The 19,666-nt window shown below is 45.0% G+C and overlaps 1 protein-coding gene across 3 annotated transcripts in view; it reads right to left on the bottom strand.

Moving 5' to 3' along the window:
* The window catches only part of MAPKBP1 (mitogen-activated protein kinase binding protein 1), a 99,429-nt gene that overhangs the window by 30,674 nt on the left and 49,089 nt on the right, over window positions 1–19,666 (bottom strand). For 2 of the 3 annotated variants that reach the window (XM_086612772.1, XM_086612774.1), the window contains exons 3-14: window positions 14,734–14,796; window positions 14,086–14,143; window positions 10,681–10,851; window positions 7,667–7,804; window positions 6,641–6,823; window positions 6,017–6,034; window positions 5,324–5,484; window positions 3,134–3,323; window positions 1,957–2,103; window positions 877–1,061; window positions 674–765; window positions 162–287 (exon numbers count right to left, since the gene is read on the bottom strand). In XM_086612772.1, the coding sequence (XP_086468898.1) occupies window positions 162–287; window positions 674–765; window positions 877–1,061; window positions 1,957–2,103; window positions 3,134–3,323; window positions 5,324–5,484; window positions 6,017–6,034; window positions 6,641–6,823; window positions 7,667–7,804; window positions 10,681–10,851; window positions 14,086–14,143; window positions 14,734–14,796 (1,532 nt within the window). The remainder of the gene's footprint in view (window positions 1–161; window positions 288–673; window positions 766–876; window positions 1,062–1,956; window positions 2,104–3,133; window positions 3,324–5,323; window positions 5,485–6,016; window positions 6,035–6,640; window positions 6,824–7,666; window positions 7,805–10,680; window positions 10,852–14,085; window positions 14,144–14,733; window positions 14,797–19,666) is intronic. The other variant, XM_086612773.1, reaches the window with a different exon arrangement.

Here is a 19,666-nt window from a genome sequence, read left to right as displayed (position 1 = left end):
TCACCTTCCGTTAGAATGCAGCTACAGAAGATGACAAAAGACACAGCTGCAGCCTCACCCTGGCCTAACCCAGTATTTAAGCAGTTAAAATTACTTTACAGCCACAATGAGACAATAGCAGTGCTCAAATCCAGCTTTGGAGGGAGACCATGATTCTCTACCTGCAAACTTCACAGCAGTGATGGAAGAAGAATGTTCATCCAGGGTCTGCTGCAGGCTGTAGTCCTTTCCAGCATCCAAAACATGAATCAATCTATCCCGACTGGCTGAGGCTAAGAGCTTTAAGCCTGTCAGAAAGTTAAAAAGAGTGCAAGACAATTACTAAAAAGTTATTTGCTCTTCCAGTCACTATTTTCAAACAGCTTCTCAAGTCATTTTAGAGACAAAACATTATAGTGTAGCTAACTGCATGGATGGACACAAAGGAACACCTCTGGATTTCACACTATAACAACAGATAGAATAGGTTTAAGTCTTGACTTACAATATTCCAAGGAAAAGTATGAAAAAGAAGTCTTTTTTGAAGTCCAGCTCTACTGGCCCAACGCTATAAGCCTGCTGTGAAATCCGGGAGTAGCTCACCACTGAAAGTTCTGACATACTACGGCTGGACATTTTGACTTGCTCAACACTACATTCATTCGCAAAAGGGAAGAAGCTCAATTGCATTTACCTGTGTCAGGCTTGGAGTACTCCAGACATAGGATCTCAGAGTCATGGGCTTCCACTTTCAGCATTTCCCTCAAAGACTGCAACTCATATATCCTAAGACACATCATGGCTGATTTCAGTATGTTTAATCAAATTAGCAAGACCTGCTTTTGATTCTTATGCCCACCTAGCCCACAATCTGCACAAGAAGCTCTATGGGATTACCTGAGAGTGCCTATCCGGTCCCCCGAGGCCAGATGCTCCCCACTGGGACTCACACAGACAGTGCGTATCCCCACCTTTGTATCCATCACTTGTGCATCAGCTTTGTCTGCACTTCCTGCTGAGTTGTAATCAGTATCCAGAAGTACCTGAGTGTTGTCATCTACATAGATGATCTTCATCAAGTCCTGGGGATACATTACACCCAGAAATATTAAATAGTTACAAAATAGTAAAGTGAAGCATCTGCCTTAGAAATCGGGCTCCTGGCCAACATATACACTTCATTAGCAGTAATACTGCTTACCTTTCATATTGTAGGATGAAAGTTTCACAGCTGTGTCTCATGATGACCCTTTGCAAAAGATTCCCCTTCATCTAGAAACTAACAGCATCTCCCACACAAACAACAAGCTCTGGCATTAATGATTACAATGTAGTAGAAGGCACAGCAAGAATCTGAAAGGCTTCTAAGGATCACCCAAGTCAGCCCATGCCTTTTGAGAACTTTCTGACAGAAAAAGCAGGAGCTTTTTCCACCATGAGCAGATTGCTGAAAACGGGCAGGTCAGGGCTGCTGTGCCCACAGATCTTCCAACACAACTGAGAACAGAAGCAAACATCCACAAGTAATCATTGTTCTGTATGAATATCCTCTCTTTTATATAGATGAAGCGAGTGTAAACTGTTTCTCAATTCTCCCAAATCTCTGCCTCATTTAATGCATCTTTTCCAAACAAATCTTCAAGTGGTTACACATTACAGAGACGGAGAAAACGAGAAACAGCTCTACTGAAGCATATAGCATGAGGCGTTTTGGAAGAGACTAAGCTTGGCGAATCCTTGGGTGGTTTATGGAAAAAGCAACAGTCCCCAGGACTATTTCAGACAAACTGTCTTTCCACCTGACACTCCCTTCATGCTTCTTCAGGTTCATACATTTCACCAGACTTGTGCTCTGTTTACAGAGAAGCCTATGTTGACTTAGAGGTCCGAAGAAGTTTGGGCCTTAACTTGGGAATAACTGTGCATGATAAAGAGCAACTCTAAGGGCAAAGAGGTGATCAAAGTCCGGGATCTTACATTGCTGAGGATGTTGCGGTGCAGGGCTGTGCCGTGAATATTGGAGCTCTCGGTGTTCCACAGACGAATGGTGTTGTCAGAGGAGCAGGTGATGAAGGAACCAGGAGGAAGGCAAGACTGATTGTTGTCCTTCACCTCCGGATACATCTAAGAGCAGGAAAAATCAACCCCTGAATGAGACTGCCTGGCAGCTGGCATCCTAGACACTCGTAGCAAGTTTCAAACCAAAATGAGATAAAAGGGCTGTCCTCTCTGACTTTGTAATTGCAAGAGTCAGCCAGTTCTCCTAATGAAAACCTGTTTGCAGATCAGGGCTTCATATTCACTTCAAACAAATGCTCACTGAGCTTCTCTAAATGTAGAATATTCCTTTAAGAAGCACGAAACAAGCCAGCATCCTTTGTCTCTAATAGTTCAAAGAGACCACCTCAAAGACCACACAACAACGATCATGCAACAACCACCTTGCACGGTTGTTTGCAACTTCCAACTATTACTGTCCATTTATAATCCAGAAGGGAGAGATGCAATTAACAAATAATAACAAGAAAAGTCCTCAATCTCTTCTCACTTTCTTTCCGCTTCCCCCTTTCCTGAGCACTGTTGGACATACTTCAACGTATTAACAATTAGATTGTTTCCTAATACCTCTTTTCCTTCCCTCTGTCCCTCTGAGGGAAAGCCAATTAGACAGACTGGAAGATGACAGTCACTTGAGAGGCTAGTTCAGGATGCTCTAGAAATAGGTTAACAAGTATCAGAGCTGAGATCTTATTATTTGTTTCATTCCTTTGACTTTGAAGCACTTGTTCACCACAGATCTCAAACAATTTTTTTTTTTTTGAGGTCAGCAGTAAACTCTTCAGCATTTTGTGAAAGGTGCCCCTGCATCCAGCTTTGTCCAGTTCTGCCCCTTGTCCCACCTCTCACCTTTTATGGCAAGAATTTTTTTCCAGCAACACACTGCATCTAACATATGTAGTCAGTCATTGCAATGCAGCCAAAGAACTGTTCCCAGCTCCAACTCAAGCCCCATAGCAACCACACTAACTAGTGTGGAGGAAATCTGAGTGAATTCTTGCTCTCTGCAGTTGTTTGCATTCAAATTTGGCAGCTCTTCAGATGACTTCCTCAGCTGCTACTGGCAATCCAACACTTGTGTCTGCAGACAACATACCTCTATGTTCCACACGCAGGAAGAGTGGTACAAAGCCGAGTACACCTTGCCCACTTTCTTCGGGTCCTTGACATCCCACACATACAGGCTGTGGTCATTGTATACACAGGAAAGCCATTGGTTGGTGGGGTCAAAAGTCAAAGCAATCGTGTCTGGATACTTTGCATCAGCCATACCAGAGAAAAGACGACTGTACAAAGAGAGAACAACAGCCTGGTTAACTTGCGCTCTCTTGGACCCAGAGCAAGGAGGTGAAGCATGAGAGCTCAGATTCTCCGCAGGGTGCTGGCAAGGTGAACAGTACCATGTGGCATATATAGGTAGAGAGAGCAGCTGGCTGGGAAGATCTGTCTCTTGAACAACCAGAGTCCCAAAAGAAGCCTGAAAGTCCCATGGCAAAAGTCATTCTCCTTACCATCCAACCCAGAGTCTCACCACAGACACATGATTGACTTTCCCTAAAGAAGGGCCAAACAGGACACTTCATTATCACCATTTACCCCTGCATAACCAGGTGGTACAATCCAAGTCAAATAATCTCAAAGCAAAGGGGAGGTGGAGGATCATCTTTTGGTGGGCACTATATTTTATCTACTAACTGCAGGAACTGCTCTTGTGTGGGACCAAGCAGAAGAGTAAGTACTGCACTCAAAAGACAGGAGCACACCAGCACAAGGGACAAATGAACGATTCATTTTAGCGCCCGCTTGTCTGACATGCTTCTCTTCCAACCCCACCCCACACACAGGCCAGCTTGGTGCTGCTTGCAGAAGCTTATGAGATGGACAACTGCAGACAGGTACAGTCCTTTCTAGACAGGCAAGTTCTCTGCTGCAAACTTAAAAACAGAGGAATTCTGCAGAACAAGGAACATCTCTTTCCCCAGGTTAGATTAGAATCACGCCACGTGAACCCTGTGTCTCTTCTGCAGGGGTCCTCTGTTAAGTGCTGCTGCCATGCACATAAAGAAGGAGCTGCTCTTTTGACTTGAGGTGAACACGGCCATCCCACAATCCTGCTAATGATATCGAATAAGACAATTATAGCCAGAGTGCCAGGGTGTTGAGAGGAGGTAACTGAAAGGGCTGATGGAGATGCAGGGATGAGGCCCAAAGCACATGTAGCACACCAGACAATTGGAGCCCTGCTTCTGCAAGTGCAAAGCTTTGAGGGCAGCCCAGATCCTACTGAAAAATCAAGTTATTGATACAGTTGTGGGCAGTTCATTGCAGGCAACTGGCATCCCACAGAGAGGTTCTGGCATGCACAGGAATAAAAGGAGTCCTGCGTTTTCAAGCTTCTTGAAAAAAAAATTGATTGGAAGATTGTAATCAGCGCTACAAACGCATGTTTAAGAATCACATGAACATTTCTGCTCAACTGATGCATGAAAGCAGCAAGGAGTATTTTTAAAGGGTCTATGTGTACAATTGTTTTAGTTTAGCACCACCAGAAACTGATAGTTTCCATCTGGTAGTTTCCCACTAGTAACAGAAGTGAAAGAGGGCAACAGAAGTAGTCCAGGAAAGCCTCCCAACAGGACTGGCAAACAGCAACACATGAAGAGTTTTCTCTAGCATAAGCCTCCACAAGCTAGCAGACAGAACTAAAATCACATTACCCATCTCAGAAGGTGAGAAACAGAGAGTCAATACAGAAGACACTGGAGCGAGGTAAGAAAACAAAACAATAGAATTCCCAAAATTGAGGGAGAAGACTGCAAAGAATAGTAGGAGATTTGGGTCTATGAAAGATTGCAAAGGAGCCTTTGAAAAAGTGCCCATGAGAGCCTAGCCTGGTCATCTCTTAGCAACATCGTTATACTGCTACGGAGGAGAGTCTTCAGCCCTTACCAGTGGTAAGCAAAGGATGTGGCATAGTACAGGAACAACTGAAGTGTGCCACAGCATCCTGTGCCCTCTGCCTGCTTTCTCATAGCAACCAACGTCAAAAGGCCATCAGACCCAAGCAATCTCAGGGAGATGAGGAGTAAGATATGCTGTGTGGCCCAGCAATCAGCTTTGGGCTGCAGCCCAGCCATGAAAGGCAAGGCTGCAACAACTCAGGGAGATCTGCAACAGGCTGCCAATTTAAATCCATAAAAAGAGCACATTTCAGATGGCAAAGGTCTGGGGAACAGTTCTAACCCCCACCAGCCTCCCTTGCTCCCTTCCGCCCTCTCCATGGTACCTGGCCTCAGTCACACTCGCGATGTCTGTTCCCAGGAAGTGCGGTTTCGGCAGTGTGGTGACAAAGTGAAGGTTCAGAGGGTTAAAAATCCGCACAGTGCCATCAGCGCAGCCACAGAAGATGTAGTCATGATTCACAGAGATGCAGTTTGCCACAGTGGTCTGAGGACACAGTATACAAGGAGAATAAGCAACATGCTCTCACTTCAAAGGTCACCAGGGCACACAACAGGCTTAATAGTAAATTGACAGACAAAGGAGTCATGGTCAGAAGAGCTGAAGTGAAGTGAAGTCGAGCCCTGGGAGTAAGGAAAAGCCTAAAAATCCAATTTTCCTTTCTGAAGAGCTTCCCAGCCAAGGTCCATTGCAGATTCCAAGCGGTTAAGGAAAAAGCCCAGTTCCTCTGCCAGCCACTGTGGTGGGAGGTCAGCAGAGCTACACGTTTGCTCGAGCCAGGTCTTACTCTGAACATTGTTTTTTGTTCCTCTGTGACATTCAGTACCACTGACAGGCAAGCAGCACCTCACCTTGTACTAGCAAGTCAATATGTTACCTGTCACAAGGGGATAAGAAAAGAAAAAAATGGATTTTCTTCCCTCTCCCATTGGGACCTGTACAAATGGCAGAAAATGGTACAAAATGGAGTGTGGTGATAAGGGGATGAGTTCAATGCAAAACTTTTTTTCCAACTTACTGTGAAGCTGTCTGTATTCTGAGCGAGAGTGAAAGGCAGATTTTAGAGAGGAAAGGAAAGAAAAGAAGAGGCATTTCACTTGAGTGAAAGCGTGGAAAGATTTTTCCCTTGACTTTAATACACTGGATCCTTTCAGGTGGGCACCTTACATTCAATTGAAAGGAAAAGGGTAATCAAAGTCTTAACTATGGGCCAACCAGGTGGTTTAGAATAGCCAAACCAACTAGTACCCTGGGAACCTGCATTTGAGGTGCACAAGCCAAGTAAGACATTGCAGAGCAAGTAGAACTTGGAATCCTTCTAAAACTTGTACTTGTCCAGGCCAAGCCACGAGGGACAACCAGGGGTTGCCAAAGCTACATCAGGACACTGCTCTTCCAGAAGGGCAGTAGCTGTAATGCTGAGGCTTGAGAATGAAAGAGCCTTAATGATTAATAAAGCCCTTTTGCCAAGAAGCAATGCTATTTTTGCCTGGCCTTCCAGAGTAAGTTACAAAGTGGCAGAGGCCCAATGACTTGCACTGCTGGTGGTCAGCTTGTGCTCCCTGAGTGCCTTTATTATTTGCTGCTCCTGCTCTGCTTCAGCAGGCACAAATATTGCAGGACAGGAGGATGTAAAACTCACCCTCAGCTCCACCCACTTGTCTAGCAGCCTTTTTTCATTGAATTCACAGAGCAGGCCTGAGGATGTGATACAGAAGGTGCTGTCAGCTTTTTTGCCCTTTCCACATGCCACGTCTGCAAAGAAGTTGTTCCTCAGTTCTCCAAGCAATCCTGAGCGACCTAGCAAAGGGACTGTGGCATTGACCTACCAACAAAAAACAGTTTGTTAGAAATAGAGCAAGGCACTCCAGGCAGATAGACATTTTTTAGAACATGAAGCCTTGAGTGCTGAAGTGCCTTAAAAAGAGTGAGCTGCAAACAGCCTACAAGGAGAGGTAGTGACACATTGTACTTGCTGCAGGCCCACTGGTTGCACAGTGTATTGGGACCATCAGTACTAGCACGTCAGTGGAACAGAACACTATTAGTGCCACCAAAACTACACATCCAAATATATGACCTAGAGACATCAGATCAATCACTGGAAGAACAATCCTTCCACAGTCAATCTGTGATTTATACCAAATGCCAAAGCAGGGCCCAAGCATGAAGGAGGAATATTTGTTCATGAGAATGCAGAAAAATTATCATATATGGATTCTGTCCCTCAGAAAAGAATAGAGCAGCTAAAAGTTTAAACACTTTAGTTGGTGCTTCAAAATAACATTCACAACCTTTTGAGATGCCCATATCAACATCAAACAGCTCTCCCTCTGTTCTCCAAGAAGTTCAACAACTGCAGCTCTTCTCTAGTTTATTTTGTCCTTCAGTATATGTGACTACTAAAGCAGCAGCATGCTGCTGTACAAGTCCTGGAGCCATGCCCCTACCTTAGCACAGGATAAGACAAGCTTTTGGCACCTTTTAGTGCTACCAGCCCATTGGGAGATTGAGACTTGAAAGCCAGGGGTGGACACCTATCCTTGAAACCCAGCAAAATCAAAGACTTCTCACTTCCCGCAACTCTTTGTCCCACTGGGGTAAAACCCACCCTGCTGTAAGATGGAAATGCCTTTTCACAGCTTGGCCTTGATGCACTTTCTCTCACCTTGGAGGTTTTGCTGTCATCCAGGTACCAAAACTTGATGTGTCGATTTCCAGCAGTGACAAAGTAACTGCAGTCCTCTGAGAATGACACAGCTGTCACTTTACTTGAGACTTTGTTGGCTGCCACTACAATGTTTTTCTGGAAACATAATTGTTTAGATAGCTTAATTTTTTCGCTTGGAAGCAAAGAAAACTTATTTCAATTACAGGCACATATCCAGTACAAGTGCTGCAGCAGGGAAGAGACAAGGCCCACACTATTCCCCATTCACCCCTGAATACAACCTCCCCAGCATTAGCTAGGAGCACTGATTTGGCAGATAGCACAATCCACATTTACATTCAATTCTACTTCCACATTGACTGGGATCAAGAACAAATCAGCAGGCACTAGTGCCTACAGGAACTTGCTGTCTGAGCCTCAACATGTTGGTTTCACAATCACCAGGAGCTCAGAGCAACCCCATTTCCCTTTCTAAACATCAAAAGTACAGGTAGGCCAGCAGAAGGAGGAGCTCTCCCAGGCTCCAGGCAGCAATGAGGGCAAGGCACTCAAGATGAGGGACAGGTATTTTTCTGCAGGGAAAACAGTACTGGCTCCTCCGTAAAGTCTCTCTTCTCTTTAAAGACATGATGCTTTATCAAAAGACCCAAAACATAAAAAGATCATGCCTGTATTGGAAGGGACAAAGCAAAATCTGCTATGCTTCAAATGTGCACCTCAAAACATCAAAGAGTTTGGGAAAGGCGGAAGATCATGGCAGAGACAGAAAACAGGATCAGACACTGCCCAAGCAGAACAATCAGATGGCAGGAGCTCCACGTCCACTATACAAGCGCTCAGTTTTCCAGCCCCTGCTTCTCCCCAGGGATTGGTAGAAGTGAGAAAAGTTTTGCCCTTTGCCTGCAGTGGCTGACAACGGTGCAGCACTTCTGATTCTCGCTCTGTTTCCTTTAACCCTCTTTTTAGGGACTTAGTTGCTCCCAGTCTTCCCAACGCAATTCCCTCAACACACAAACCATGTCATGCCGAGTGCCCCATTGGACAGCATGCTGACAGAACTGAATAAATCAGCAATAAAGGAGTCTAGGCTGCTGCATCATCACCATGGAGGATCCTCCCAACTCAGACTGGGAGAAAAGTGAGGGGGACAGCTATTAACATAATTCCTTTCAAGACAGAGCACAGAGAAAGGCCTTGCAGACCTTAACATCTGTACCACTGTTGTGGTCTTTCTTCAGGGAAGCAAGGGGACCCCATGGACAACAAGGGTTTTCTTTTCCATCACAGGCAAAGACTGAGCAAGTCTCTCAGCCAGGAGAAACAGGGAAATCAAAGCAGTAGCAAAGCGGATAGAAGAAGGGTTGTGATTCCAGAGAATCTGTTTACTCATCTTGGTCTCTTATTCTTCTTTGACTTTGGTCAGGTAAAGTCTCTCTAGTTTTTGTACCAAGCCTACAAAACAGAGGCTAGCTGGACCTCCCAATAGTCAAAGTCTGAAGCGTATGCTTAAAGCACATGTTCTTCAGTGCAGAAGAGTGAGATAGTTCTTATCTCACAAGCTCTTATGCACATAATCATAAATAGGATGAGTGAACAGAAAAACCTGAATAAGCAAGGGAAAATAAATCTACTTGTACTCGGTCCCACACATGCCATGCATTATGACCATCTCCAAGTCACTACTTTCATTTTCATAACTAGAAAAAAACAAAAGGCTGAGCACTCAATTTTCAACAATGATATACACACATTTTATCACTACACAGCTCAGCTATACAAAAAAACTGCGAGGTCAAACTTCAGCTCATGCAGGAGTGAACTAACAGTGAGATCTTAAATTACAGCACAGGGAATGTGATGAAGTGAGTAACACTCTAAATGAGCACAGACTTACAAGCTACAAGAGAAGAAAAGGCTCCAGGGAGACTCCTTATAGTGGCCTTCCCATACTTAAAGGGGGCCTACAGGAAAGATGGGGAGGGACTCTTTATCAGGGAGTGTAGTGATGGGACAAGGGGTAATGGTTTTAAACTGAAAGAGGGGAGATTTAGATTAGATATTAGGAAGGAATCCTTTACTGTGAGGGCAGTGAGACACTGGAAGAGGCTGCCCAGAGAAGCTGTGGATGCCTCATCTCTGGAAGTGTTCAAGGTCAGGTTGGATGAGGCTTTGAGCAGCCTGATCCAGAGGGAGGTGTACCTGCCCATGGCAGTAGGGGTGGAACTAGATGATCTTTAAGGTCCCTTCCAATCCAAACAGTTCTGTAGTTCTATGATCATGTGAGACTTAACAGATGCATTAAAGTTTTTTTTTAATCGCATCTCTTTTAGAAAGGCTTACAGCACCTGAAGAGGTAGCAAGAGTTGAATAAGTGCTTACCATTTATTAATACAGAAGACTCCAAACCTACTGACAATAAATGTTTCTTTTCTTATACACAAACAGCACACACTTAAATGTTTTCTAGAGGATAAGACGTGTTTTGTTTCCACAGAGTGCTGCCTTAACCCAGTGGCAGAGTGACCTCCACTGTCTTTCACCCACTGTGATTTCTCTACGTCCCATTTTTCAGTCATTAAGGATGGGATTAGAGAACCACAAACCCTGACACAACCAAACCAAAATAAGCCAAGAACATCCACTACACCACAAAAGAAATCCCTGGTTGATGAGAGTTTCCTTCTTCAACCTCATAAATTAGTTTTTAATAAGCCTCCAAAAAAGCACAAGGCTTTGACAAGGTTTCCAAGTCTAGGCTTTTCTGACTGGACAGCAAGATGTCACATGTCTCCAAGTACAGAGAATATCCCTTCACTGAAGTGACTTAGACCTTCCCTAAGGGACCATAGTTCTCTCTCATGTCCAAACTTGTCTGTGTCTATGAATAAGACAACAACAGTATTAAAACAAAGCAGAAAAAAAGATGGAATCAAAATAGTTTACAGTCAGACTGTTCACTCTTTATAATTTAGCAATACCCTGTGGTCCACCCAGCCTCCTGGAGAACTTACCTTCCAAGACCACACGTTGACAATCATGTCATGCTGGTACCCCACTGAAACAATGTACTTGGAGCTGGGGGAGAAGGCCACGCAGGCCACGCCGTACTTGTGCTCCTGGAGCTCAGCCACCTGGGTTCGCTCGGCCACATCCCATACCCGCACTGCTGGCATGTGTCCACTCTGGAGGGGACAAGAGCGGACACAAAAACAGGAAACATAACAAACATAACCCCTAAGGTCAGTCATGACAGATTTGAGCATGCAAACGTGGGGGCTTGGAAAACGATGTCTAGATGGTGCAGTCACAATAGGGTTAGAGGTTAGACCTCAGTTCCTTCAACTCTTTAAAGCCCAAGTTGAGACTGACAACCCAAGGAATATATGCATTTCAACAGGTGTCTGAAAGAATTAATACAATCTCCCCTGCTTCAATCCTTTTCTTATGCTACTCACAAGCAGCCAGAGACTAGAACAATACTTTTAATGCACATGCTTGATCTTTGCAATGGTAATTCACAGCCAGCTTATGAAAAGGATTGTAATAGATCATATCTCTGGGCTCAGTGAACCAAAAGGCCCTCACATCCTCTGCTCCTAATGCAGTGCGGACATCTGAGATCTCAAGCCAGGTCATGCCGTACAAAAACATGACGTGACTGTTGTGATAACTATCACACACATTTGAGAGCAGCCTCTGGGAGATTCGCAGTATCATTTCTGTCACAAAGGTAACACACAGATGCATGCTGCCTGAAAGAGTACAGGCAGGGTAGTGCCAGAGAAACAGACATTGAGGGAACAGAACCTCTGGTTTTACACTTGTTCTCCAGAGAAACAGAAGGTCATAGACTTCAAAAATGCCTATCCAGCACCTTCTGCCACACAATTCTATTCTTTTCTTTAATTATTTGTTATTAAACCAGAATAGAACAAGGCACACAAGATGAGCTGAAATGCTGGCCAAATATGTGCCTAATGGGCAAATCCTACTCAAGAGCCTGCTCATCCTTTCACATTGAAGTCTGTCAAAACACTAGCTTGCAAGATAACATATCCATGGCAACATGGTAAAACGGTGCCTTTTCTGATCAGTTTTAAGTAAGTCACTTGATTGCGTGGAAGAGGCAAGTCTGATCACAAGGAGAAGTCAAAGCTTTAAAAGCTCTGAATTGTGCATGTTTTAACTGTCTTGTTCAAAAGCTTTGCAATGCAACTGCTTGTGGCCTGGAAAAATGCCATGGTCAGATTTTACTGCAGTTGCTACAGTCCTCCCTCCTGCAAGACAGAGCTCAGCTCTCAAGGTGGCTGGCAAGATGTTACAATGAGCTGAAATCAGCTGCTCTTCAAAGCAACTGCTGTACTTCAACACATACACACGTGTGTGCGTATATGCATACATATACATATGTATATTTCCTAGCACCTTAGCACACACCCCAAGACCTTAACAAATTAAATTCATATTCCATCATTTATAAAAATTCTCAGCAAAAGTGAAATCTATGTGATTCCCACGGATGAGGAATCTGTGTCTCCACTGGGAGAAAGGAGGAAAACAAAAAAAGGAGGGGGGCAGAGGAAAAAAAAAAAGAAAAGAAAAAAAAAATTTTCCTCTGTATTTGAAATATACAAAAGACATTTCACATGTATTTCAGCCAAGGACTAACCTCCATGGTCCCCTTCCCGAAAAACCAGTCATGCAGAAGACTAAGGTGTCCCTAGGCAGAATTAGCATGAGGCTGCTAAAAGTGAGCTTCACAAAGTGAACTCGGAAAGCATTTCCCTATGGGAGCACCCACAGGACAGAGGCTGAAGTAAGACGAGGCGGCTGACACCGGCAGGGGACACTGCTACACCAAGCAATAACTGGAATGTCAGCCACGTGGAAGGATACCGAAAAGAAATGGTCTTACAACTGGGCAAGAGGAGACATGTTTTGCAACAAGGCAAAAAAAAAAGCTTTCAAGTATAACTGGAAAGGCTTTTTTTAAAATAAATAAATTAAAAAAAATCTGAGCTTGCCATTTATCCCGATGAAGTTTCAAACTGAACAGTTTGGGTTGTCAGTAAGGAAAACACCCACTTCATTTTTCACTACTTTTCCTACCCCACATGAAAAGAATAGAGCACCAGAGAGGAGGAAAAGAGGAGAGGAGAGAGGAGGAAAAGAGGAGAGGAGAGAGGAGGAAAAGAGGAGAGGAGAGAGGAGGAAAAGAGGAGAGGAGAGAGGAGGAAAAGAGGAGAGGAGAGAGGAGGAAAAGAGGAGAGGAAAAAGCACCAGAATCATCAGAACCGAACACCAGGGAGGAAAAAAAATATATTATACGTATTATGATTTTAAAATACAGGGGTTTTATTACATTAAGACTTCCAGAGTAAAGAGGCACTAAAACAAACTACAGCTATAACACCTCATGCTCTCACTAAAAATTAATAACAAAAACAAATCTCTGATGTTCCCATGGAAAATTTGTGCTTACTTTCTTTCTTTCAAGGTAGCCTCCATCCCAAAACACTGTTGTTTGTATCCTTGCCCTGATCCACCCAGGATTCAGGCCCAGCTTAGGAGCCACCCAGTGACATGACAGCTGCCATCACGGTGGCTGCACTGGGGACCTCTGGAGCGAACAGGCTCTGTTTTGACAGCTCCAACACAGGGCTGTGACATACTTCTCTGTGGCTGAGGCTCAGGAGGGGACCTGTTTCACACATGCTCCCTCCCCCTAAGTCTTACAGAGGCACTGAGACTAGTGGTAAATTATCATTAATCACACACAAGAGCAAACTGAGACCAACCATATGGGGGACAGTCAGCATTTCTGTGGATTTCTAACATCCAGCAATTCCAACCTCATGACACAGCCCATGTCTTGAACTTCTAATGTAGAACAGACACAATGCACTCATCCTTATTCTCCCCCTTGGGCATGTTTGGAAGGAGGAAGCAATTGGTGCTCCCAGCCAAACATACAGTGCCAAACCACAGGCACCAGCATCCTCTGTCACTATTCCTAAAGCTCCATTCCACATGCACTTTTCACTTTTTCCACAACACTGTTACTGGTTTCAGTTACTTCCTGAAATCCTAAAAGGACAATGCTAAACTCAGACCAAGATTAAGGACCATCCAAGTATTCTTCATTGATGCAAGAGTAAAGCCATGTTGTGTGTCCTTCTGTGTCCTTCCACTTATTTTCACTCTACCTTCTGCCCACAAACGCCATACCAGAAGATCCATCCCCCAAGCTCATGAGAGACAACACACTACAAAGCTGCCAGCAGGAGCACCCAGAGATGCAACACTGAAAAAGATTTGCCTGTGTCAAGGCAGCTCACTGGCTCATTTCTTCTATCACCCTCTGCCCTGCTTCAAAACATGATGGATAAGGTGCACCCTCTCCTCTCAACACTTACCTCTCCTGTAACCAAATATTTTCCATCTGGAGAGAAAGCAAGTGCTGTAATTGTTTTCCTAAAACAAAGAAAATGACACTGAGAAACATTTCCAACATGTGATTTCATTTCAATACGTCATGACTGGGGAGTAGGTTGGGATGAACTGGAAAGAGTCTGAAATCACACATAACAGCCTGACACAATAGTTTTGCTTTACAAGAGGTCTAACACTTGCCATGGGGATTTCCTGCTGCCCAAGTCTCAAGCAGCATGCCTACAGAACTGGAAAAGTGCCAGAACTTGAGATTCATCCATGTGCCTTTATGCCAGACGCAGGACCATGTCCCAGTCCTGGCTTCAATAATGAGGTTATAGTTTTAGGCAGAGAAAAAAAAAAAATCAGATACTACGGAGTTCTAGTAAGACCTCCTCCATGTCATGCCTGTTACTCACGGAACCACAATGTTTATGAGGTGGTCCCTCATCAGCAATAGCACCTCCCATCAGAAGGAGCTGGAGTCAAACTAGCAGGCAGCCTCTCCCCAAGGTAGCTTTCACTGAGGGGATTTAGCACGAAGCAACAGCAGCTCCTGCACTTCACTCAAGCCATAAAAATCTTGAATTCATCTCCCACAGAAAGCAAGCCCAGCTTAAAACTCCACTCACCTGGAACTATTTAGAATATGGTGTTGCTTGTTTTTTCTTGGGTTGAACAGCACAACAACACACCTAGATGGAGGAAATAGAAGAACAAAGATAGTTGACATGACCATGTGTATAAAGAAAACCAAAGAGCTATCCTTGCTGGCAGAGCAGCAGCAAAGGCAGCCCCAAAAATCTGTTTCATCCCCTAATCTCACAGTCTGAGTGGGGGTTAACCAGAAATCACAAAGGAAAAGAGCAGCCCACAGGGAAATCACAAGTCTCTCCCATGGTGAGGAGTACCATGTGCTAGTACCATAAATAATTACCGTTCTGGCATCGGGAGCCCTGAGTCTCTGATTGCTCAAGCTGGACAGAAAGGTTAACCACAAAAGTTTGTGCAACAGCCCTAATGGATTATGTCTTCTGCCATAAAAGCGATCCTATGTACCAGGCACCAGACCAGCATGCCTAGACCAGAGTAAGAATGTCAGGAAGAAGGAAGGAGTAGATCTTTCAGAAAAGCTCTTGAGGGAGAGGAGGGGCAGGTAGAGGGGCTAAATTTCTGTGTCTTGCCCATAACAACAGGCAGGATAGAAACTCTTAAGCACAGCACAAGAGGTGGCTGGCCAGTTAAGAAATGAGACATATGATGTCAAAAACTATTCACTCAAGGGACACATCCGAATAAACAACTTGCTCAGGGGCATTGCAGAAATCCCTCAGCAAGACAAACTGCAAAAGCAAGCAGCAGTAAACTGGTAAGAAACAATCATCTTCATTGGGAGCAAAACAGTCACTGATTGAAAGGGGAGGGGAGAAGAAGAGGTCCCACTTCCCCACAGCACATTGCCTTGGTGCCTCAGCCCACCATAACCAGCCTGGGGCAGTCCCAGGTACTGGAGCCTTCCACGCTCTCCACAAACACCCTATATATTCAACAGCATTTACCTCATCGCAGAAAACACACAGCCCTTACTGCCCCCTTCCAAAAGCACAACTGTTAAGTGAATATAAGAAAGTGAAAACCGACCGCAGGTAGAAGAGCAATTGCTCTAATGACCTTGTGCCGTATCTCCCTAAAACAGAAATTGTGGGTTTCGCCTGTCCCTCTGCTAGCACATGCTGCCAGCTCTCGGAGAGTCCCAGCTCCTCCTGGAGCTCCTCCTCGCTGCAGTGCCAGGGGAGCACTGTGGGATGTCCCTGCTCTGCTGCCAGCAGCCCTTGCCACGCTGGGGACTTTGCTCACGTCACCAGCCCACTGGGGCTTGCCCGCAACGCGTGCCAGGCTGCAGACATCAGTCGGGGAGAAATGCGCAGGAGAGAGAAGGAAAGGAGTTGGCCTAAAGCAGCCAAGCAGACAAGCAAAAACTGAGGCACCACAGAAACCCATTGCAGCATCTCACCTACAGACCTCACCAACAATTCAACATGGACAGGGCACACTTGTGTGCAGGGCTTTAACCAGGACAGAGCACACCTTGGCACCGTGCTGCCCAGGACAACAGCCACATCCTTCCAGGCCCCTCTCCGCACCCCTGGTGGCAGGCAGGGCTAGCAGTACTGCAGGCATGGCTCAGGGTTGGCAGGGACCTGGGATGTGTTCGGCACCTCCTCACCTAGCCCAGGCCACTGAACTTTCCCTTGGTCTGACCGAGCTGTCCTGCCAGAAGTGGTGTAAATTTTGAAATGGAAAAGAGAGCAGAAAGGAGGACTGATGCACCAAGGCCTTGAGCTCAGAGTCCTTGGCTGAAGCTGCCACACTCCACTAACATTGCTAGTTCAAATCCCACGTCATCAGAGGGTACTAAAGCTTCAACTTCCAAAGCACCAACCATTCACAAGACATGCCCCCCATCCATTAGACTACTCCTTTCCACCCATGCCATTCCACCTACTCTCCTCCACTGAAGCCCTACCCAGAAGGCCAAGGCAATAAAGGCACCAAACTTCCAAACTTTCTTGATATTTAGGGCAGACAGCCATGGCTGGAGAGGTGACCTTGAGGAAGTGCAGGGAAAGTGTAAATAAAGTTTGTTCAGACCGGGACTGATCCTTCAGCACTTTTTTATCCTGGGGAACCAATATGGAGGGTTCCAAGTCAAAGCTATGCTATATATTTCTGGGGGATTAGTGTAAAGAAGCAGGTGGTTTGTGATCCATTAACAAGTCAGGGGAGGTTAAGCCTTGCAAATCATGAGATATGAAATAGGAAGTTAGCAGATGTGAAAATCTATCTAATCCCAAGCCTCCGGCTAATCAGAAAAGCAAAGCAAAAACCTCATCATGTGGAGTTGAATAGGGTTAATAGACCAAAATCTTGCTGAGTTATGCCAGGATGAATCGTGCTCAAAATAAGCTTAAAAAAACCAGAAAGAATAAAGGAAAGACATGAAATCCTGGCAAGGACCTTCCTATGCAGTTCTTAAATTTAAATTTCTGTTTTATTGTGAGGAACTCTGCAGGAAAACAGGACTTCAGAGAAGTGAACACAGTCAGAAACACAGAAAAGATGCAAAAAACAAACCATGGTCTTCAAACCAAAGGCAAGAAAACAAACCATTTCCAAGAATAGCACAGTGAACCACGAAGGCCCAGGGCTTTGCCATTATTAACTTACATGACAGAGCCTTTGGCCACGTACAATCATGAATTTTAGCTCAGCTGCACTCCGGAGCCGGCTGTCTGCCAGCAGGCTTCCTCCCCACTTCCCAGCCCTTGGCCAAGTCCAGAGCCCCCAGGGAACGTAAGAGCCACCCAGCTCACACAGCCAGGCAAATCAACAAACCGCTCTAAGAGCCACATGGCTTCTAGTGCCAGAGCACCCGTCACAAACACCGATTTTTTTTTTTTAACTGTCTTGAGACATTCCTATGCTCAGTTCACTGAGTGTGACCAATAATTGAAAAACTCTATCTGCAAGAGGCGAATAAATCGCCGTATCTCCTTCCTGGTCAGCAAGCATTCATTTATGCCACGAAAAGGTAATTTTAACTCATAAACTCCATGAAATAAGATTGCACGTAGTTACGATGAGTTGGAAGCTAACAGCTAATATACCCAACAAAAGTTACCCCGCTGCTATTCTGTCCCATGCGGATTTTCCACTATCGCTCTCCTGTCCACCATACTCAAGGGCAATGAAGACTCTAGCCAACTCCAAGAACACCTTCTTCAGCAAGATGGCAGGCCACAAACCACAGATCTTACAGCAGGACACAGATACTGTCTGGGAGCCAGAAGCACCTGACTTCGAAAACTGTCTTCCTCTCAAGATGATTGGGAAGGTGTCTAGTTCACTCCATTCTAGAGAGCACATCTCCTCAACAAGCAGAAATTAACGATTTCTAGCACTTCAATCTCTTCTGAGTGTTCAGGGTGGCCTCAGTTGCCAGCTCAGATGTTCACAGCTCAGCTCAGTGTGGCCCCAGAGCAGCTCCTCCACTCCACACAGCCAGCAAGTCGTTCTTCAGCAGGACTGCAGCAGTTCTCCAAACAAGGTGACTCAGAGTCCATTAGTACTCCAAATGTGTGCTCTGTTTTAGCAAAGGAAATTGGTCTAGTGAAATAAAGGGAATGGAGATACTGAATAGTCAGATCGCTGACCCACCTACTCCATGCTGCCTCCAAGTCCAGTAAGGCTACCAAGCCCTCAGGAGACTCAAAGTATCTATTCCTTTCTGTTCATGCTGGCTTTAATCTCACAGCAGTTAAAATAATAAAAATAATTACCAGGGAAAATTAATTGCATACAAGAGCATACACCCATCTATCCATCCTCCTCCACCTTTGTCTGCTCCTTTGTAAGACTGCATTCATCATTTTGCAGCCAGAGGGATGGAAAAGCCACAAGGGAAGAGAGCACTGATCATTTTGTTCCTAGCTTCCAATTGTGGATGTAGACCAAGCAAAGTGCTTCAAACCTGCACTTCTGTAATGGACACCTCTTCCACCTGCCCCACCCTTTTCCCAAATCAAAGCTTTCAAAACAAATTCAAGTTCCCAAGACACCTTTTGTCTGAAAAGACCTTTTTAAATGCTAGTTCCAACATGCAAACTCAGACTAGCTCCAAAAGCACCTCACATAGAACCTACACAGAGAAACACTGACCCTGGTGCACACTAGCTGTTTAGAAGGTCAACATTGCTAGCATCCTTGTTTCAGTACCAACCCTACCTCCTCCTCTGCAGCTGCAGGCAGGGCTTGATGACCACAGCACATTTTTAATCCACAAGTATATTCTGATTTCCAAGAAGTTTATAGAAACTATTCACTGCTATATGGATTGCTGCTGTACAAACCATCTATCAACCTGCTGAGATCAAGCGTCCTGTTTGTTTGTGTGCTGGTTCCTGCAGAGGCTGCTGGCAATGGCATACATATTTAAAGGTATTATTTCTAGGTCTATGATGCCACCCCACAACCTTTAAGTACATCTTCCTGATGGAAGCAGCTTTTAAAAACAAGTCGGCTGTGGAATCTCTCCCAGTTCTCCTTTTTCTTGTGGGACATTCAGGTAACCTCAAACACAAGGAAAGGACAGAATCAGCACTCACAGCACTGTCAAAGGTTTTTGCAGACAACCTGAGCTCTCTCCATCAGGAAGCCCGTTTGGGCCAGCCAACAAGAAAGCGGTGAAAGGTTCCTTGCAGAGCTTTCCAAACCTCCATGAAGGCACAGCCCTATCTTATGTATGTACAACTGTGCACCATATATGCAGATAAAAAGCTGGTGTTGTTGCAAGGCGGGGCAGAGGGGAGAGAGTGTCATAGCAGTTTCCATTGGCTCCAGCAAGAGGAAAAAAAAAAGGCAAAATATAAAAAAGAAGCAATTTCCCTAAGCTAAATATAGGAGCAGGAACGAAGAGGAATTGGACATCAGTATCATGTTTACATGAAGTATCCGACTCACTAAGTCAGCACCAGTGGGTCACTCCATGCAGCTCCCCTCTCCTTT

The sequence above is a fragment of the Tauraco erythrolophus genome, chromosome 6, assembly GCF_009769465.1.
Source record: "Tauraco erythrolophus isolate bTauEry1 chromosome 6, bTauEry1.pri, whole genome shotgun sequence".
Lineage (NCBI taxonomy): Eukaryota > Metazoa > Chordata > Aves > Musophagiformes > Musophagidae > Tauraco > Tauraco erythrolophus.
The sequence above is the reverse complement of the archived record's forward strand: the minus strand, read 5'-3'. Positions and strand labels throughout refer to the sequence as shown.